The following is a 21,841-nucleotide window of genomic DNA, read 5'->3' as shown; positions in this document are numbered from 1 at the left end:
GTGTATAAAGATTTGGTTTCCTTCTTCTGTGATTTCATTGCTTCAGAGAGCCTCTTCCCCGAGGCAGATGAGGCCCTCCTCTGAGCCTTGGTCTAGGGCAGTTGCCTGCGCCATGATGAGTGCCTGTCAGAGGCAGGTTTTGAACCCAGGGCCCTGAGGCCAGCCTTCTTCTGCTCACTATTCCGGGCTGCTCTGAAGGTTCCATCCCTAGTATCCTTTAGCCCATCCTGAGCTGGCACTCCAAGTTTTGCTCACACTGACTAGGTTAACTGGTTTGTGTCTGGCTAATCCTCTTCTCTACCTTCTTTATTTTCCAGAGGAGGGAACCGAGGCCTACGGAGGGGAATTCACTTACCCAAAGCCACCGGGTTAGGAAGCAGCAGAGACAGCTTTGAACCCCAGGTCCTTAGACTCCCTCCAAGGGCTCTCCCATGGCACCACCGGGCTACTTTGCTCAGCTTTTAAATAAGCAAGCTTCCATTACAGAGACCAGCAGCCAGGAGGAGGAAAACAAGAAGGGGCCCAAAGGAGACCCTTTGTTTCTGCCTTAGAATATAGGACAGGCCTATTTGTTCTGTACTTCAAAAGTCCTGTAAGCATCCTATCTCCTGAGTTTAGGAGACGGAGTAGGAGAGACAAGGTGAAAAGCACTGGCTTTGGAGGCTTGGGTTCAAATCCTACCTCTCCTTATTACTATTTGTGTCATCTTGAGCATGTCCTTTCCCCTCCCTATTCCTCATTTCCCTCCTTTGTAAAATGACAGACAGCCCAGATGGTCTCTTAGGTCCCAATCTATGAGCTGCCGTGGGTCAATTACTTCCCCTGCCTCCTTGGGCCTCAGTTTCCTTCTTTTTAAAAATAACGGGGTTGGCATAGATGGCCTCTGAGGTTCCTTCTTGTTGTAGAGCCAGGATCCTCCATGTGACCTTAGACTTGTCACATCCCCTCTCCGGGCTTCAGTTTCCCCTTCTCTGGCTCTAGAGCTTAGATTGCATAACCCTCTGTAGGAGGCCACTTTGTCTCTTCTTTAGAAACAAGTGGCTTCGTGCCCATCAAAGACCAGGCCAGAGATGGCAGCTTTTTTCATCAGGATTGTTCGTCTTCAGCTGCATTCTGAATCAGTCCTCCTATAGCAGCATCCAAATTTATAGACAGAGAAACTGAGGCACGTAGATCAGGCACATGAAGTACTTAGAATATGAATTAGGTGGCTAAGTAGCTCAGAGCACTGGGCCAAGAGGCAGGAAGAGCTGAGTTCATTCCCAGCCTCAGACACTTCGTACCTGTGTGACCCTGGGCAAGTCACTTAACTTCTGTTTGCTTCAGTTTCCTCAACAGAAAAATGGGGACAATAATAGCACCTACCTCTTGGGGTTGTTGTAAGAATCAAATAAGGTCAAATTGGTAAAGCATTTAGCCCAGTGTCTGGTACATAATAGGTGTTTGATAAATGCTTAGTTCTCCCTCTCTCCCATTAGCTACCATTTTCCCAGCATTCTAAAATTTACAGCATGAGTTAGTTCAAGCATTGTTTTTTGGCCCCATTATAAAAAAATAAAACTCCTCCCCTTCCACTTTAGAGTCAACACTGTGTATTGGTTCCGAGGCAGAAGAGCGGTAAGGGCTGGGCAGTGGGGGGTAAGTGACTTGCCCAGGGTCACACAGCTGGGAAGTGTCTGAGGCTAGATTGGAACCCAGGACCTCCCATCTCTAGGCCTGGCTCTATCCACTGAGCTACCCAGCTGCCCCCCCCCTTGTTGTCCCCATTTTATAGGGAAGCAATAGAGCCTCAAAGAGGGAAAATGATTCATCCAGCATCACAAGGCCAGTAAAGGTCAGAGCTAGGCTTCCTATCCAGATCTCCTGCCACTGAAGCCCAGGGCTGTTTTCTGATCCAGCACATTGCCCTTGGCCTTTTTAGGCTGCTGTTCAGCCATTGGTTTGCCTACAGGCAACTTCCATTCCTCTTCCTCACTGTAAAGCCTGGAGGTTCAGAACCTGAGTAGCTCTTAGCCCTGGACCCCAGTGTTGATTCTCAGGATGATTCTGGGTGCAGTGACTGACCTTGAAGGACCCAGCAGGCCCTGTTTTGGGGAGAGGAGCATGGGAAAGGGAGCTGATCTTGTGGAGAAACCAAAAATTCCCATTTCAGATCTCCAGCAGGAGCCCTGGATTTGGGGTCAGAAGACTTGGTTTCCTATCCTAGCTCAGCTGCATTCTTGCCCAAGTGACCCTGGCCCACTCATTTCCTCTCTCTGTTTGTTTCCCAATCTGTAAAGTTGAGGGGATAGAATTAGATGATTTCTAAAGTCTCTTCTAGCCTAGAATCCCATGATCCCTCCCCATTTAGAACCAATAATCCCTGTGGGACTACAAGGTCCCAGCCTCTGGGCCTATATTGGGGCATTTCCCCTTCTGTCTTTCTGTCTCGCCCTTTCTCCATCTCTTTGTTTCCCTCCTCTCCTCTTTCTCTCCGGGGCTCTCTCCCTCCTCTACGTCTCTGTCCCCGTTCTTCTCTGCTCACAAATGTGGCTGTGTTCTGGGTCTCCAGCTCCCAGAGTCCTCTACTCCCAAAGGTCAAGTGAATAACCCATGTTTATCTCTTGTTATTTTCCCTCAGAGTCCGAAAACCTGGATTACAGGCTGGGGGCCATCCACGCTCTGGTCTATAAGCTTCCCAATAAGAATCGCGATATGCTGGAACTCCTCATAAGACACCTGGTCAAGTACGTATCTGGTATGGAGGTCTCCTCTGAGAGGCGCTGCCCAAGGGCTTGGCCTGAATCTCTGTGGGCTGGAATGCTGTGGCAGTAATCCTAGCAGCAGCTACTACTGTCATTTCTCATCTATAAGCTTTTAGAAATTCTCTAACCCTAATGTGACCCTGGCCAAGTCACTTAACCTCCACTGCCCGGCACTTACTATTCTGCCTTGGAACTAATATACACTATTGATTCCAAGATGGAAGGTAAACATTTTTTAAAAAGACATTCTCGAACCCTAGAAATGAAGGTCTACAGTGACCCCTGTCAGGGAGGGAGTTCAAGTATCTTCCTATTTTTCAAATGAAGAAGAAACCGAGTCTGAAAGGGAGGAGATGAGTTACCTCAAAGCAGATAACTTGTAAATGGTAGAGCTAGAATTTGAACTTAGGACATGGAACTCTAAAGTCTCTGGGTGTGTCCACTTCCCTAGGAAGCTTCTTTGGGAGGACACTAGCTGTAGGAGTTTTTAGACCTGGATTGGAGTCCAAGCTTTGCTATTTATTTTGTAGGCTAGTCTTTTCCTCTCTCAGCCTCAGTTTCCTCATCTAGAAAATGTCGAGTAGCACTTTTCCAACCTCCTTTGAGGGATTGTTGCCAAGAACAAATGATGCCATAGGTGAGAAAATGCCCACTTTGGCATTCACTTTATAAACTCCTTTGGCTAATTATTTCTTGGCTTGGTGGCCCAAGAGCTAAGCAGGGATGCTATAGCTCCTTCACTGAGGGAAGGGAGTGGTATGGGGACAGCTCTGGGACCAGGGCTGAGCTTGGCCACCTCTTCTCTTTGAGAGGTCCTGTGGCACTCTTAATTAGAGCACCAGGCTGCAAAGACCCAGAGGACATGGGCTTATGGCTCAGCTCAGCTCAGCTATTGAGGATGATGTGATGGCGAGCCATTGTGAGGAAAGTAGCTTGGAAAGCTCCAAATGACTTTCTTGGCCTCAGTTTCCATATCTGATAATGAGGTCCAGATGATCTTAAAGGTCTTTTTGAACACTTAACTTTTGGATTCTCTCATCACCTGTCCCTGCCTTCAGCCCTGACATTCCATGTTCTAAGGCCCTTCCAGCTCTGAAATTCTCTGACTCAAGATCCTCCCAGCTCTGACATTCTCAGTTTTATGAATTTTCCTGACTCTGACATTCCCTGTTCTAAGATGTTCCTTGCTCCAACATTCTGCCTCCTAAGGGTCCTTCTGGCTCTGGCCATGTATAATTCTGTGGATTTTTAGACTGGAAATAATAACACATTTATCTAGCATCTCACATTTGACAAAGCACTTTTCTCACAGTGACCCTTTGGGAGTAAAAGAAGTACAAATATTATATCTATTTTACTGTTGAGGAAACTGAAATGCGGGCCATGAGTGTAGATGACCCTTTCTAAATGTTTGCTTATGAAAGGAAAAAGAGATGGAGCTTGGAGGGAAGGCTGGGTCAAGTCGACTTTTTGAGTAGTGGGAGATGCCTCTGCTTAAAAATCCCAACTCTCCCCCATCTGGCTCTGGCCTTCCTTTCTAGGCAAGATGGATTAGAGTGGCCTACTTGCTGTTCTTCATACATAACATCTCATTTCTTGTCTCTGGGCCTCAGTTCCCCTGAGCTTACATTGTCTTCCTGACTTGCCTCCACCATATAGGTTCTGCTACCTTCCTTCTGGGCTTAGCATCATCACTGTCTTCTACATGAAGCCTTTCTAGATCTTCCCAGCTACCCCAATTTCTTTGTATGATGTATATTTTGTGTTTACTTCCCTTTTGTGTATGTGGCACATAGTAGATGTTTCACAAATGTTTGTGGATTGACTACTTGACCTGGGCCTTATCAATCAGAATAACAGCTAACATTTATATTGCAGCTTTAAGGTATGCAAAGTATTTTGTGTAATTATCTCAATTTAATTCTCAAAATAAGCCTATGACATTGGTGCCATTTCACGGGTGAGGCACCCAAGGCTCAATGGAAGGGTCATTGGCTTTGGAGTCAAGAGGGTCTAGATTCACATCTCACTCTGATGATTACTATCTGTGTGACTTTGAACAAGTCACTTGACCTCTCTAAACCTCAGTTTCCTCCTCTAAAAAAAGGGAATTATACTTGATGACCTCAGAGGCCCCTTCCAGACCAAGATCCAGGATCCTACAACTTGGCCAACAAAAGTTCCAGAGCTAGTTAGTATTAGTATCAGAATTTGAACCCAAGTCTTTCTGATATCAAGCTCTGTACATTATGCATAATAATACATGTTAAGACCCCTTAAGGACATATAAACAGGAGAGGAACACTCATTGTAGCATTTCAAGAACCCTGTGAGGTTACTACAGCAAGAACAAGTGTTCTTATTTTAAAGATATGAAAATGGGGAAACTGAAGCTCACCAAGATAAGACTACGTAACCTGAGGCTCTCAGGCCTTGATCCCATCTGTTCTGCCCGTACCAGGAAGGAGAAGATGTCAGACCCACCTTTTCTTCCCAAGGAACACAGATCCTTCTGGTGCTTCCCAGAAATTCAGGAGGAGAGAGAAGAGCCAGGAGCCTGTGTAGGAAACTCACAGCCTCCCCCAGCGATGTATCTTGTCTAAGAAAGGAATCTTTGTGTTGGGGATCTAGTTCAACCTCATTTTACAAATGAGGAAACTGAGGTCCAGGAAGGGGAAGGGACTTACCCAAGGTCACACAACTGGTGAATGACTGCAGCAAGATTTGAACCCAGGCACTCTGACCACAGAGTCACAGCTCTTGGTTTTTAAGGCACAACTAAGGTGCTACTCTTTTTGACAGAGTTGGTTTGGGGAGGCTCTTTCTATATAACATTTAAGGATGGCATGGGAGACTTTTTATACCCTTTCTCCACCCTCCTTTCTCATGAAACTATCTTTCTCTCTCTCTCGTTCTCCTCTTCAGCTTCTATATTCCTCTGCCTTTACTTAGGAGATTTGAGTATGTATTGTAATTATTTGTGCACATGGCTTTTGTCTCCTTCCACTCCTGGAGGGCATGGATCATCTTCTTTGCAATATTTCACCCGAGTCAAGCTCAGAACATTCTCAGTCCAAGCTGATCTCTGTAAACAGCCCCCTGGGATGGGCCCAGCTATGATCACTGGCCCTATTTTGCCAAAAGGAATGTTAGCTTTGAAAGAACAGTGGTGTTGGAGTCAAAGGAACAGGAGTTTAGGAATGGGAGGATGTGAGTTCCAATCCTGTCTCTGGTGGTGTTTCAAGGAATGTGATCTTGGGCAAGTCATGGCCCCTCTATGGACCTCAGTTTCCCCCTCTGCAAAATACGGCAGTTGGATTGGATGACTATTGTCCATTTCTAGAGCTAGAAAGGCCGGAAAGGGAGCCAGCATTTCTTAAGCTCCTACTGTGTGCAGGGCCTTTCTGGATTCCTCTCCTCTCCTGATGCTTCCAAGTCCTAGCCCTGCTCTTTCTTAGCTGGGAGAGCTGAGAAGTGGAGGGATTTGTCCAAACACCCCCGTCCCCCCACAGCCTTCAGGCTGCTGCTTTGGTCTGTCTGTCTCTGTCTCCCTCCCTCCTCTTCCTCTCCTCTCCTGCTCTGGTTTGTATCCCTCTGCACCCAGCAGGCACTTAATAACTGGCCACAAAAGCCGGGAAGCTGTGGTCCCTGGTTCCTGAGTGCCAGGCCAGCCTACCACAGGGGGGCAGCAAAGCCTCCAGAAATCTGGGGAGGCCAAGACAAAGGGCTGGTTGCTGAGGCGGCCCAGCATTGAGAGGCACCAGCTGGAAGGCTCAAAGGAGCGAATGACGGCACTCAGCTAGTATTTCAGCTCTTTTGTGTTAAGGTCAATGAACTTGTCTCTTACCTTTGGGCCCCCAGTTGGGACAACTTGCCTGCACTGGGCAGGATCCACCCCTTGGACATCAGGCCCTCCCCTGGGCCTGTCTGGCTTGCTGTGGCCTTAGGAGGCCATCTGGGCCCAGCTCCTCCAGAGGGATTTTGGGGGTGCTGCCCTTCTAAGCAGTCACCCCTGGGCGGCCCACCTCTCACTTGGGCAGCTCAGGTGTTTGCAGCTGGCAAGAGGAGTGGGAGTGGGGGTGGGAAACAGGCTCCTGGAGCTGGGTGACAGATTGCCCCCTACCTGGGGCCCCAGGCTTTGCCCTGCCCTCATCCTTACTCAGTCCCCATCTTCTCCTTGGCCTATGAGGCAAGGGATTGCCTTTCTTAAGCAGTCTCTTCTGCTTGGGATGGCTTCCATCCCCTTTGTCCTCCTTCTGCATTAGCATTTGAATGGGATAGAATAAAGTAGAGGAAACTGAGGCCAGAGGAGGGGAAAGAACCCCCAAAGATCTTGCACCCAGAGCAAGAATTAAGAGGGACCTCAGTCAACAAACACTGATTAAAGGATGAGTATGTACCAAATGCTGGAACACTAGGCCTGGAGTAAACAATGACCTGAGTTCAAATCTAACCTCAGATATAGCCTAGCTGTGTGACCCTGGGCAAGTCACTTAACTCAACTTGCCTCAGTTTCCTCCTCTGTCAAATGAACTAGAGAAGGAAATGGCCAACCACTCCAGCTTCACAAAGAGTTGGATGCAACTAAACAACAACAATGAAGATTTCTTTTGGCTATAACAAGCAGTCAACGAGCTGTCTGAATTCTAAGTCACTAGCCTTCATTTTGTAGTCCAAGAAAGGGAGTCATACTTCCCCACAATCAGCAGCTAGTGAATGATGGGACATTGACTGAAATGAAAAGCTTTTGGCACATGTTTATTTAATTAAAAAAAAACTAAACCCTTACCTTCCATCTTGGAATCAATACTGTGTATTGGCTCCAAGGCAGAAGAGCGGTAAGGGCTAGCAATGGGAGTTAAATGACTTGCCCAGGGTCACCCAGCTGGGAAGTGTCTGAGGCCAAATTGGAAGCAGGACCTCCCATCTCTAGGCCTGGTTCTCCATCCACTGAGCTACCCAGCTACCCTTCTTAGTATCAGTTCTAAGACAGAAGAGTAATAAAGGCTAGGCAATGGGGTGCAGTAAGTTGCCCAGGATCATCTATCTCCAGGCCTGGTTTTCAGTCCACTGAATCACCTAACTTCCCCCTGGCATACACTCACAAACAGTGGCCTTTCTACTAGAGAAATCCAGCCCTTGTGGTCTTTGGCCTTGTATTATTTCGACATTGTTGGTCTTGTCTCCCAAATGCATTGCACCCTACCCCAGACTTCCTTATCTTTCCCCCTCCTGTTCCCAGCCCGGCACGGAGCAGCTCACTTCTCCGTTGTCTCTCCTTCCCACAGTGTGTGCGAGCACAGCCGAGAGAACCTGATGTCTCCCTCGAACATGGGAGTGATATTTGGGCCCACCCTGATGAGGGCTCAGGAGGATACTGTGGCTGCCATGATGAATATCAAATTCCAGAACATCGTCGTGGAAATCCTGATTGAGCACTTCGACAAGGTATGTGCTGTACCCTCGTGGCCCCTTCCCCAGTCCAGTCCCCGACTCCGTCCCTGCAGGGCCCCTCCGGCTGCTCCCATAGGGGCTCCTAGCTTTTGCCTTCATTCCACTCAGGAAGCTGATGGCCAAATCCCACTCGTGTTATAACAAATCCCTTTTTTAATGGCCACTGACTTTATGAATTGAAATGCAGGTAGAGGAAACTCTAATGGGTCCTTAAGAGCCTTTCTGGTAATGATCCGAGTCCATAGTTCCATAGCCGGGGCTTTTGGAAGCCATTTTACATCCATTAGAGGCTTCGAATTTTCGAGCTAGAAAGAATTTTAGTGGCCAGATCGTCCTAATGCCTCATTTCAGAGCTTGGGAAACCAAGGCTCTGAGAAGGGAAATGATGTGGCCAATTTACAAGAGTTAATAAGCATGACTTGAACCCAGTCACTGCCCTTGTTCTCGGCCGCCCATTCCTTCTGCTCTTTGAGGTAGGGAGAACAGAGGTGATTATCTCCTTTTTATGTAGCGGCTTTTAAGGTTTGCAGCGTACTTTATGGTTATTACTTCCTTTGAGCCTCACTCACAACAGCCCTGGGAGGTGGGTGCTATTATCACCTCCATTTGACAGATGAAGGGACTGAGCGAGCCTGAGAGAAACTCAGCCAGCCAGTAAGTGGGAGGCATGATTCATGCTTCCTCTCCAAGTCTGGACCTTGGTCCACTCCATGAGCCAGCTCTCCTAGACAGGGGAACTGAGGGACCTCCTCGGAGCTCCAGAGCTTGCCCATGACTAGAGTTCCCAAACCAGTCTTCTTTTCACCCCGTTTCACAGATTTCTGCTCCCTCCAATCCATCAGAGCTTCGAATGTTAGAGCCAAGAGGACCCTTAAAGAAATAGAACCAACAACCAACCAAAAACCACCCAAAGCTGCCATTTCATCAGTCTAGGAAACTGCAGCAGCTTAGGGCAGGCAGTGCCTCCTCCACTACCTGCTGTCCTACAGTAAATTAAGTGGCTTGTCCAAGGTCTCTTAGTCCACGTATGTCTGAGATGGAATTGGAACCCAGGTCTTCCTGGCTCCCAGTTCAGCCCTCCACGCCTTGATGCCTGGAAGACCTTGGAGCATAGGAAGTAGACGTGAAACTAGAATCGGCCAGCACAAAGGAAGCTAGAATAGGGCACATGCAGCGTTGCCTGCATCCCCTGGCTGGACCCACTCATTCCACCCACAGAATGTCAAGACTGAGAGAACCTTTGAACATAGAACTTGCAAGCTGGGAGGGACTTTAAGATGTAGAACCGAAACTGTTGGAGTTTGGAGAGAGCTTAGAACTTGGAATGATAAAGCTAAAGGACACTTGGGAATATCAAATGGCAGGGCTGGGAAGGGCCTTAGAACAGGCAATGTCAGAGCTGCTGGAGGGTGAGGAGAACATCATACACGATCGCTTTCATGCCCCTAATTCATGAGCAAATTCCTGGGCCAGAAGAGCCGGATCCTTCTTCAAGGGCATAATGTAGTTGGGAAGAGGCTGTATGTCAACACCAGGAGAACCTGCATCATTCGGGTTCTAATGACAGCAGGCTGTAATATCTGAGTGGCCCTGTTGACTAGGCCCGAGGCGCCAACCTTTTGGGCGTTTGTTCTATCTCGGTGATGTTGGTGCTATGGCAGAAAGAGTGCCCAGGAGTGGAATACTTGTTCTTCTACTTAGAGCTGGGTGACCTGGCAGGAACTTTACCCCCTCTAGGCCTTAGGTCAGGAAGACCCAAATTCAAATTCAGCCTCGGACACTTACTAGCTGAGTGATCTTGGGCAAGTCACTTAACCTCTGAAAGCACCTACCTTCCAGGGTTATTTTAAGGATCAAATGAGATAGTATTTGTAATTTGCTTAGCACGGTGCCAGGCACACCATAGGAGTATAATGAATTCTTTCTTCCTTCCCTCCTTCCTCCAGAAAGCAAGTGGATTGTTCTAAATCAGAGCGGTCCATGGAGAACTTGGAGGGGATCAGTGAACTTGGACGGAAAGAGTTCATCTCTATTTCAATCGAGTTGATTTCCTTTGTGCTCCTTGGGGTTTTATTTTTTGGATTTCGAGGGGCTCCGGAGGCTTCGTTGGGCAGCCTCTGGGCTCAGAGAGACGACTGTAGCTTTACTGAGCTTTGGGAGTTTTCAAATTTTCTGCCTATTTTTTCTGATCCTGGTTCGTAAAGGGCCTAAAGGGTCTTCCGGAGCTCCATATGGACTCTGCAGCTAGGGTTTTCTTCACCAGCTCTCTTAAGAGAGACTCACTTTAATTTCATCAAGATTCTGCTTTCAGTAAAATGAGGCTTGTCACCTAAGGCAATTAGAGAGGGCAAAAGCTTATTCTTAGGTATGAAAATGAGTGACAAAGAACTTAAGGGGAAGAGCTGGCCAAGGGAGCCAGTCTTGTTGACTGACATGGGTGGGAAAGGAAAATGGAGGGGCTAGATGCTTCCCCCTTTCCCCCCACCCACATAATCAGTGGGGGAGAGAGTGACCAGGAGCTGAGGGGTGAGAATGAGGGAGGTAGGGAAGGAGGGAAAGAATAAGAGAGGGATAGGGAGGACATGGAGTAAGACATAATAATAGAGACAGAAAGGGAAAGAAATAGGAAGGGAGAGGAGGGGGGAAGAGAAGAAGAGAGAGATTAAGAGGGGTGAGAGAATAGGAAAGAGAAAAAGAGGGAGAAAGTGGGAGGGAAGAAGGGACAAGGAAGGTAGGGGAAAAGAGATACAGGGGGAGAAGAGAACTGAAGGAATAGGAAGGAATTCAAGAAGAGAGAGGGAGACAGAAAGGGAGATGAAATGGGGAGAAAGAATAAGAGAATGAGAAATAGAAGAAAAGAGAGAGGGAGGGAAAGGAGAGGGGGGAATGAGAGAGAATGCAAGAGAAATAGAGAAGACACAAATAGAAGATAGTGAAGAGACAGGGAGAGGAGGAGAGATAAAGCAAAGAGAGAAATGAGACAAGTGGGAGGGAAAGGGAAGGGAGAGAGAGAAAGAAGAGGGAGAGAAGGAGGGAAGGAGAGAGAAATAGTAGAGGAGGGTGTGAGAGGGGGAGTAGGCAAGAGAGAGAATAGAGAGTAAAAGAGAGAAAGGGAAGAACAGAGGGAGAAGCGAAGAGGGAAGGAGAGATAGAGGGGAGAGAGCATGAGAAAATAGGAGAGAAGGAGAGAGAGAAATAGAGGAGAGGGAGAGAGAGACAGAAAGAGAGATGAAGTGGGGAAAAAGAATAAGAGAGAGAAATAGAAGAAAACAGAGAGGAAAAGGGGAGAAGGAAGGGAGAGAGAAATAGAGAAGAGAGGGAAAAGGAGAGAAGAGATAAAAGAGAGAACAGGAAAGAGAAAAAAGAAGGGGAGGAGGAAGGGAAAAGAGGGAAAGAGAGGGTGGGAGAGGTAAAGAGATAAAGTGTGGGGGGGGAAGAATAGGAGATAGAGAGAAAAGGGAGAGACACATACTTGTTGGCTCAAAATATGGGCCTTGTGAAGAACTCTAGTGCTGCTCATTCTAACAAATGCTTCAAATTGAATGCAGTGAAACTGCGTAGAGGAAAATTCCAGCGTAGCAACAGTACTCAGAATTGGCCTGGGTTATCTGCAGGGGGAGTCAGTTTCCTAGCCAATGGTGGTAGGATGCTCACTGGCCGGGGGTGCTCCGGAGGCCCTGATTGCCCGAGGCCTGGTGGGCCTAGATCCCCTCTGAGGTCTCTTTTAGTTGAGTTTTTAGTTCTGCCTGCAATGAATTTTTTCCTTTTAAAGACACCCAGCATGAGGAGACAATGCTACTTCTAATCCGGGTGGCCTCGGACAAGTTGCTTAGTGTCTCTGAGCCTCAGTGTGCTCATCTATGGAAAGAAGGGCTGGGGGTCCAGGTGGAGGAGCACTGAACGCCCCATTCAGCAGTCTAGCCTATGATCCTTTGGTCCTGCTCCTAATCTTAGGGAGATGATTCTTCTAGACTCAGCCCCATCTCTCCCTGGCAAGCTCTGACCTTGGTCTGAAGTCCAGCTTCCATTGGGCTGTTTCCAACCAGCAGAGGGCAATGATGGGACATGCCAACCTTTGTGTGCCAGCTCTTTCTGCAATGACAGCTTGCTAGCTACCGATAATAGAGCTATATCAAGACACAGCCATCTCTGTGTCTACAGAGCGTGAGGGAGAGAGAGAAAGGGCACCTAATTAATCCAGATCTTCCCTTCTTTGCCTTTAATTTCTGGGGTGCTAAGGTTAAGCCCAAATATATTAAAAGTAGCATTCGATTAGTCTCTACATTCTCATAGGCTAGTACAGATTTAGCCTGGGATTCAGCAAACCTTTGAAATGAGTCTGCATCAAATGACTATAAAGTGGTAGATTATTAAGACAGAAATGTTGCCGAGGGTTCGTTAGTCACCGTGAACCTTAGAGAAGATAGCTTGAAATTTTCAATCCTAACTCAGTTAACTTCCCACATTCTCCTTAAGCCATAAAGTTCCAGGAAACATGAGTTATGTCTCTGATGATGGGGAGTATGCAGATCATGGTGGTCAGAAGGGAGTTGTTCAGAGAAGGGGAATTCTTCCCCTTCTCTCATCCCTGGTTGGAATATTTAGATCTGGCGAGGCCCTGAGAGACCATTGGGGCCAGCCTTCTTCATTTTTCCCATAAGGAGGTCCAGAAAGTTGCCCCAGGTCATGGAACAAGGCAGGATTCAAACCCAGGCCCTCTGACTCTTTCCAATACAAGTCATGTTGAAAACAGGGTCACTACTCCCTGGGGTTAGTGGAGAACAAGGTATGGCCTTTGAGCGATGGCATTCCCTAATCCTTCCTGGGTTTGGTCACTTGCTTTCCCACTGTGAGTGGGTGGAGGCATTCTCTAGAGGATTGGAATTCGTTGTGTCTCTTCCTGACACCCTGATCCCAAAGCAGCTTGACCAAGAGAAAGCATAGCCTTACTTTGGCAAGTAAGACTCCATAATGTTCTCAAGGTACGAGCCTGTAAGAGACTGGAGCAGAATCTATTGGGCTTCAACTGAGGCAAAAAAGCAGGAGTAGCAGTCATGATCTCAGACAAAGCTAAAGCAAAAACAGATCTGATTAAAAGAGATGAAGGAGAAAATTACATCTGGATAAAAGGTAGTATAGACAATGGAGTAATATCAGTACTTAATGTATATGCACTAAATGGCACAGGAAAAATTAAAGGCGTTCAAGGAGGAAATGGAAGGAAAAGGTCATAGTAGTGGGAGACCTCAACCTTCCCCTGTCAGAACTAGGTAAATCTAAACAAAATATAAATAAGTGAGAAGTAAGGAAAGTGAATGAAATGTTAGAAAAGTTAGAGCTAATAGATATAGGGAGAAAATGGAATAGGGACAAAAGGAATACACCTTCTTTTCAGCAGCACGTGGTACATATACAAAGACTGACCACATACTAGGGCATAGAAACTTCACAATTATGCCTTTTGAAAAGCTGTGGTTGGCCTACAGGAAACTCTTGTGGCAAAGTAGATTTAGAGCTAAAAGGAAACTGGTCCAACCCCCTGGTTTTATTACAGAGAAGGAAACTGAGGCCTCAGGAGGTGAGGTGATTTGCCACACAGTTATATGTCAGTGGTAGGATTTGAATCTGAGTTCTTTGACTTCAATTGGTGCTCAGTTCTTTGTATTAAACTGCCTCTTTGGGATAATCCAAAATCGAGGAAGAAGGGGAAGAATCAGAGACTTGGGCATTCCCAGGTCTTAGAAGGCAGATATGAGGTGAGATCAGCTTGGGTTAATATCAGAGAAGGTCAGATACCTTGGAAATGTAGCTAAGGACCAGGGAGGTGAAACAGTGAACTTGTTGGCCTCAGCTCTCTCACTCCTCCTTTCTCTGCAGACTCTAGAACATCAGTGTTGGTACAAATATGACTATCTAATAATGTTGATTTTATCATTGTTCAGTAGGTTTTCAGTCTTTTCTAACTTTGGTGGCCTCATTTGGGTTTCCTTGGCAGAGATTCTAGAGTGGTTTGCCATTTCCTTCTTCAATTCATTTTTATAGATGAGGAAACGGAGGCAAGCAGGGTGAAAGTGACTCATCCAGGGTCACACAGCTAGTAAATGTTTGAAGCCTTATTGGTTATTGTTGTTCAGTCATGTCCAACTCTTGGTGACCCCATTTGGAGTTTTCTTGGCAGAGATACTAGAGTGGTTGGCCATTTCCTTTCTCTAGCTCATTTGACAGATGAGGAAACTGAGGCAAGCAGGTTGAAGTGACTTGCCCAGGGTTACACAGTTGAGTAAATGTTTGAAGCCAGATTTACATTTGGGAAGAGGAATCTTCCTGACTTCAGGGCCAGTGCTCTGTCCATTGCAGCGCCACCTAGCTTCTGCTACTTCCTGCCAAACTGGGTGATAGTGGATTCGAAAGTGGAGTTTCTCTGACAAATATTAGGGGCTTCCTGCTCTTAACCCTCCCATCTGGCACCCAATAAGCTCTTGATACATACATTTGCCATGTTACCTTAATTGAGCCCATCACGCCTTTTTTTTGAGCAGTTTGAAACACTAAGATTCTTTTCTTAGCAGGCCTTTTGTGGCCAATGTCATGGAGAAAGGATGTTTTCTTTGTTTGACTCTCCTCTCTCTCCCCCAAAGCAAAAGAAAATTCTGTAACAGAGTGAATAATCCAAAGGACCTCTATGCATACATTCCTTCCTTCCTTCCTTCCTTCCTTCCTTCCTTCCTTCCTTCCTTCCTCCCTCCCTCCCTCCCTCCCTCCCTCCCTCCCTCCCTCCCTCCCTCCCTTCCTTCCTTCCTTCCTTCCTTCCTTCCTTCCTTCCTTCCTTCCTTCCTTCCTTCCTTCCTTCCTTCCTTCCTTCCTTCCTTCCTTCCTTCCTTCCTTCCTTCCTTCCTTCCTTCCTTCCTTCCTTCCTTCCTTCCTTCCTTCCTTCCTTCCTTCCTTCCTCCCTCCCTCCCTCCCTCCCTCCCTCCCTCCCTCCCTCCCTCCCTCCCTCCCTCCCTCCCTCCCTCCCTTCCTTCCTTCCTTCCTTCCTTCCTTCCTTCCTTCCTTCCTTCCTTCCTTCCTTCCTTCCTTCCTTCCTTCCTTCCTTCCTTCCTTCCTTCCTTCCTTCCTTCCTTCCTTCCTTCCTTCCTTCCTTCCTCTCACCTTCTGTCTTAGAATTCATACTAAGCATTGGTTCCAAGGCAGAAGACTGGTAAGGGCTAGGCAGTGGGGTAAAGTGACTTGCCCAGGGTCACCCAGCTAGGACATGTCTCACTCAGACCAAACTTGAATCCAGGACCTCCTGGCTCAAGGCCTGTCTCTCTGTCCACCAAGCCACCCAACCACCCCCTAGATTCTTTTTTAATCCTTACCTTCTATCCTAGAATTGATACAAATTATAAGTTCCAAGACAGAAGAGTGGTAGGTCAAGGCAACTGGGTAAAGAAATCCATATCCAAGGATCCATCTTGTGCAGCTGGGTTTTTTTTTTAACTCTTTCCTTCTGTCTTAGAATCGCCGAGTATTAGTTCCAAGGCAGAAGAGTGGTCAGGGCTGGGCAATGAGAATGAAGTGACTTGTCCAGGAGCACACAGCTGGGAAGGGTCTGAGGCTATATTGGAACCCAGGGCCTCCTCTCTGCAGGCCAAACTATCTACTGAGGCACCTTGGTGCTCCCACACGTTTCTTTTTAAAGACAGACTTGGTGATTCTGTGAGTCCGGATGGCTAAGTGGGTCCTTGACCAGAGTGCAAGTGGGACTTCCTGGCTTGAGTCCTGCTGCTTAGATTTATAGTCATTTGAGGCTTGTTTTTTATTATTTTTACTTTTAAAAAAACCGTCACCTTCTGTCTTGGAATCAATACTGTGTACTAAGTGGTAAGGGCCAGGCTATGGGGGCTAAGTGACTTGCCCAGGTCACACAGTTGGGAAGTGTCAGAGGTCAGATTTGAACCCAGGACCTCCTGTCTCTAGGCCTGGAGCTCTATCCACTGAGCTGCCCAGCTGCCCCTGAGGCTTATTTTTGAAAATCCAATATTTCAGCCTTGAAATAGGCTTTTGGGGAGAACTAGCTGACTACTCAAGACACCCCTGGCTTTCAAGAGTGGGGATGGTTCCAAAGGAGCTTGAAATGCTCCTGCCTGAAGTAAAGAGACCCTCAGGACCACCAAGAGGGGACATGTTTCCCCCCCCCAGCTCTGACCTAGACCCCAACTCAGTGCTTCATTGGCTTTAGTGCTGTTGGTGGCCCTACAGGAGAGCTGAGAGGGACTGTCAGGGCTAAACCTCTCTGAGTCCAATCTGAACTAAAAATGGGGATTCTAGCCTAAAGAGGGATTCCTCCTGGGATTGTGAGTGGCGTGTCGGCCTCGTTTTCTTCCTTGATCCTCTCATAGAGGATGTCTGCAGGCTAAGCTGTTACCAAGGCAGAGATTAGAAGGAAAGTGCAAGGCTAAAATCAAAATCCAGCCAAGGGCAGCTAGATGGCTCAATGGGTAGAGAGAGACAGGAGATCCTGGATTCGCACTTGGCCTCAGGCTCTTCCTAGCTGAATTACCCTGGGCATGGCACTTAACCCCCATTGCCTAGCCTACTTAAAGCTCTTCTGCCATGGAACCAATAGATAGTAGTGATTCTCAGATAGAAGGTAAGGGTTATTTGAGAGGGGGGAAGAGAGAGAAAGAAAGGGAGAGAGAGAGAGGAAGGAAGGAAGGAAGGAAGGAAGGAAGGAAGGAAGGAAGGAAGGAAGGAAGGAAGGAAGGAAGGAAGGAAGGAAGGAAGGAAGGAAGGAAGGAAGGAAGGAAGGAAGGAAGGAAGGAAGGAAGGGGAAGAAAGAAAGAGAAAGAAAAACAGAAAGAAAAAGAATGAAACAAAGAGAGAAAGAAACAATGAGAAAGAAAGAAAAAGAGAACAAAAGAAGGAAATAAAGAAGAACAGAGAGAAAGAAGGAAAGAGAAAAAGAAACAAAGAAAGAAACAATGAGAAAGAGAGAAAGAAAGAAAAAGAGAACAAAGGAAGGAAAGAAAGAAGGAAAGAGAGAGAAAGAGAAAGAAGGAAAGAGAAAAAACAAACAATGAGAAAGAAAGAGAGAAAGAAAGAAAAAGAGAACAAAAGAAGGAAAGAAAGAAGGAAAGAGAAAGAAGGAAAGAGAGAAAGAGAAAAAGAAACAAAGAAACAATGAGAAAGAGAGAAAGAAAGAAAAAGAGAACAAAAAAAGGAAAGAAGGAAAGAGAGAAAGAAACAAAGAAAGAAACAATGAGAAAGAGAGAAACAGAAAAAGAGAACAAAGAAGGAGAGAGAAAGAGAAAGAAGGAAAGAGAAAAAGAAAAAGAGAACAAAGAAGGAGAGAGAAAGAGAAAGAAGGAAAGAGAAAAAGAAAGAAAGAAGGAAAGAAAGAAAAGAAAAGGCATTCAGCTGCTCAATAGGGACTCCTTAGCCTATCCAGTTGAAATTTGTCAGACTCACTTGAAGCACTTCCTGTTCTGTTCACCCCCCAAGTGTAGACGCACCCATATGGATACACAGCCTCATTCTCTCCCTGCCCTCATTTATTCCTCTTTCTCCAGTAAGGCTGGCATCCTCTGTATACTATATGATATTCTGCCTTCACCTGCCTCTCCCCCAGCCTCCCACCTTTCAAGTCAATAGCTTTCTTTAAGAATCAGTTGTGGTGGGTTGGGGCCACTGGGTAGCTCAGTGGATTGAGAGTCAGGCCTAGAGCCAGAAGTCCTGGATTCAAATGTATCTTCAGACACTCCCCAGCTGGGTTGTCCTGGACAAGTCACTTGACTCCCATGGCCTAGCCCTGACCAGTGTTCTGCCTTGGAACCAATACCCAGTAGTGACTAAGATGGAAGGTGAGGTTAACACCCCAGCAGCACAAGATGGATCCTGGGATATGGCTTTCTCTTTCCAACCTAGTATTGATCCTCTAGGTGTGTAGATCTCTTGATGAGAGGGTGATGTGAGAACCTGCAAGGACCCTTTCAGAGGTTATTGTCAGAGGTAAAGAGGCCCAAGGTGTCCCTCCTTGGGCCAAGGAAAGCCCAGAGGTGTGTTCCTCTTCTCTCTCCTCCCATGGGGGAAAAACTGGCACTCTTCTTCTGTGCCATCTTGATCCAAGAGTTTGTTTTTATAACCTGGTTCTAGAGCTAAAAAGACCCATAAAGGGAGCAGTTGGGTGGCTCCATGGATGGAGAGCCCGGCCCAGAGATGAAAGGCTTCAAATCTGGCCTTGGACACTTCCTAGCTGGGTGGCCCTGGGCAAGTCACTGAATTCCCACTGCCTAGCCCTGACCACTCTTCAGCCTTCAAACCCACATACAGTGTTGATTTTAAGATGGAAGGTGAGGGGCAAAAAAGACCCATAAAGGCCATTGTGTTGAACCCCTCTCTCTTTATAGAGGAGGAAACTTGAGGTCCAAAGAGGAGAATGACCTGCCCAAGATCACACATAGAATATTGGCTCTAAAGCTGAGGGGCCTCAGAAATCATTGAGTCCAACTCTCTTGTTTTACAAAGGAAGAAACTGAGGCCCAAGGGAGGGGAAGGGACTAATCTAAGGTCATACAGGTAGCAATGCTAGAGGGAGCATTTAATCCCAGGTCTTCCCACCAAAAATATAAATCATGAAGATTCCAGGGGTTATTTCTCCATGAAGCCCCTGAGATCAGCTCAGTGAACACTGAGGGCAGGGCTTGTGTTCAGTTTTATTCTTCTTTGTACACTTCCGTGCCTCCCACTCCTCTCCAGTCCAGTACTTTGTACTCCGTTACTAAGCTTCCATCCGTTCTCTGCTTAGTGGCAACTGGACAAAGGTCTGGTCACATCACTAATGGTCTTCCAAAGAAAGCACCAATGATGTGCTTCCCAGCAGCTGTAACCTTCAAGGCCTTGTGCTTAGTGGACGCAGAGCCCTAGATCATCCCTCAGGCCACTCACTTCTAGATCTCAGCCCTCAGAATAGCACCCAAAAAGCCATCTTCCGCCATTTTGAAGCCCAGAGAGGTTAAGACACTTGCCCAGTCCCACAGCAGCAGCCCGAATCCCAGTCGAGTCATCGGGCTGTAAATTCAGCTCTTTCTTGGCTCGGGCTGCCGACAGGGCTCTTTATAAATTTGAATCATGCTTTAGATACTTATTTCTTTGATTTAGCCTCAGGGCTACATTCTGTCTGGAGCAGTTGGGGGCGTGTGAGCCTTAGCTACCCTGACCCGACTAAGCTGGGCTTGCCCTCAGCTAGGTCTGATACTGGGGGGGGGGGGGCGACAGCTGACTCACTATCCTGCCAATTCCTGATCTAAGGAAAGATTGTGGCTCCGCGAGAATGGATCCCCCATCAGTTACCTTTCCAAAACCGTCTTTCCCAGCAGTCCCTGAGCTCTGCTTTCCCAGGGTTCCCACCCACTCCTTCCGAAGCTCCAGGAAGGTCAGCTTTCCTGGTCTCTGGCAGGGACTTGATCTATTGCTTGGCCCCAGAGCTATCCACAGAACAATGCTTTCTTTCCCTTGTGGGGCAAGCCATCAAGAACCATGCAGTTCTGTTGCATAGCCTGATGGGAAAAGATATCCCTAAACCCACTTTGAACTAGCTGGAAGCAGTCTTCGGATAGCCTCAAATTTCCAGCATCTGGAGAGGGGTTCCTCAGCTTGGAACTATTTCCACCTTTTTTAAAACCCCTTATCTTCTATCTTAGAATCAATACTGTGTATTGGCTCCAAGGCAGAAGAGCAGTAGAGGTTAAGTGACTTGCCCAGGGTCACCCAGCTGGGAAGTGTCTGAGGCCAGATTGGAGCCTTCAGGCTCCAGACCTGACTCTCTATTCACTGAGCCACCTTGCTGCCCCCAAATCTATCTATTTTTAAAATTCCTTGTCAAATTTGCCTCTAGGCAACAGAGAGTTTCTCTTGCCCTTTGAAATAAGCCTCCTTTAGGTGCAAACAGAGAGCACTGGGGATCCTTCCATGCCTGTTGGGCCTTTTTTATTTTTCCAGTTTTCATCTGGGCTTGGAAAAGAAAGGAAAGAAGAACTCTTCATTCAAATGAAAATATACACATACATTTATTTATTGGCCATTAACTGACAAACAGAAGTTGAGCTAATAGCAGATGTCCATTTTTGCTCAATTACCAGCATCTTCTTTGTTTGCTTCTTGATGAGGAGAAGCAGTGTTTGGACTTCAGATTCCTACAATCCTCCATCTGTTTGTTCTGTGTGCTTTGGGGGTTTTCTTTGAAGAATTCTTTCCCTCGAGGGATTATCTCAGAGGGAAAATCCCTCCTTGAGAATTTAATATCGGAGAGTCAAAGAGTTGTCGCCCTTCTTCATTTCAACAATTGTTTCAATACTTAGACTAATTGGAGGACAGGCTCTGCAGCAGTGAATGGCAGCTGGAATGTGTGCTTTGTGCAGCTGCGGTTTCCAAAAGGGTTGAAATTAATATGAGAGATTTGGGAGGCAGCTGGGTGGCTCAGTGGATAGAGAGCCAGGCCTAGAAACAGGTGGTTCTGGATCCCAATCTGGCCTCAGACACTTCCTAGCTTGTGTGACCCTGGGACAGTCACTGAACCTCCATTGCCTAGCCCTTACCACTCTTCTGCCTTGGAGCTGATACATGGTATTAATTCTAAGATGGAATGTGAGGTGTTAAAAATACATGAATAGTTTTTCTTTTATTTGCCACTATCCATGAACCATCTCCAGGAGAAAGTTATTAAGAATTCTCCTGGGGGACAGTTAGGTGATTCAGTAGACTGAAAGCCAGGTCTAGATATGGGGATCCTTGGAGGAGTCAGCAGAATTTTTGAGTGAAGGGGGATAAGACCTGTGCTGTAGGCAAATCAATTTCATAACAAAGAAGAAGCCTAGAAGCTGAGAAACCAGTGAAGAGGACAATGCATTGTTCCCCAGTGAAAAGAGTTGAATTTAGATGCTTATGGTGTGAGTGGGAAAATAGGAAGGATGCAAGTGAAAGCAGAATGACAATGACGATGACAATGACGATGACAACAGAGAACACCAGGTTTGTGAACCTGGGCAACTGGAAGGGTGCTTGCCCTCTCAATAGTAATACAGAAATTGGGGGTTCCCCTAATTCCCATATTACTAATGAGGCTTTCATAGAGAGATGATGAATCCTGTTTTAGACATACTTGAGTTGGAAGAACCCAGGGGATATGCAGTTGGAGATATCTAAGAGGCAGTTGGTGATACAGGACTTCAACTCTGAGGAAAGAAGAGGGTGGGAGATGGCAATTTGGGAGTCATCTGCAGAGACACAGCCCTGTGCTGCCTTATGATATCATCTGTTGTTTATCTCCTGTCTCATTATTTAACAACTTAATTTTTCTTGTGTTTATATATGAGCTCTTCCAACTAGTGGGTAAATAATAACATCTTACATTTATATAGAGCTCAAAAGTTTGGAAGGGGCTTTATATTATCTCATGTGATTCTCCCAGAAACCCTGGAAAGTGCTTTGTAAACCATAAAACATCAAATAAATGTAAACCTAGAATTTCACAGCTAAGTGGGACCTTAAAATGTAGAGAGTATCACAGTTGAATTGGACCTCTGTATTCTGAGGATTTTAAACTCTTCTCCCCACCCCATCTTCTCCACCCCTGCTTCCAATTTCCCCTTCTTGCTCTGAGAAGA

At 46.7% G+C, this 21,841-nt stretch overlaps 1 protein-coding gene across 2 annotated transcripts in view; it reads left to right on the top strand.

Annotated features, from left to right (window-relative positions):
• The window catches only part of OPHN1 (oligophrenin 1), an 832,681-nt gene that overhangs the window by 756,192 nt on the left and 54,648 nt on the right, over positions 1-21,841 (top strand). For both annotated transcript variants that reach the window (XM_056809750.1, XM_056809751.1), the window contains exons 17-18: positions 2,621-2,726; positions 8,033-8,192. In XM_056809750.1, coding sequence (XP_056665728.1) covers positions 2,621-2,726; positions 8,033-8,192 — 266 coding nt within the window. The remainder of the gene's footprint in view (positions 1-2,620; positions 2,727-8,032; positions 8,193-21,841) is intronic.

The sequence above is a fragment of the Monodelphis domestica genome, chromosome X (genome assembly GCF_027887165.1).
Source record: "Monodelphis domestica isolate mMonDom1 chromosome X, mMonDom1.pri, whole genome shotgun sequence".
In the NCBI taxonomy this organism is placed as follows: domain Eukaryota; kingdom Metazoa; phylum Chordata; class Mammalia; order Didelphimorphia; family Didelphidae; genus Monodelphis; species Monodelphis domestica.
Note: the sequence above shows the minus strand (reverse complement) of the source record. Positions and strands in the feature narration are given on the sequence as shown.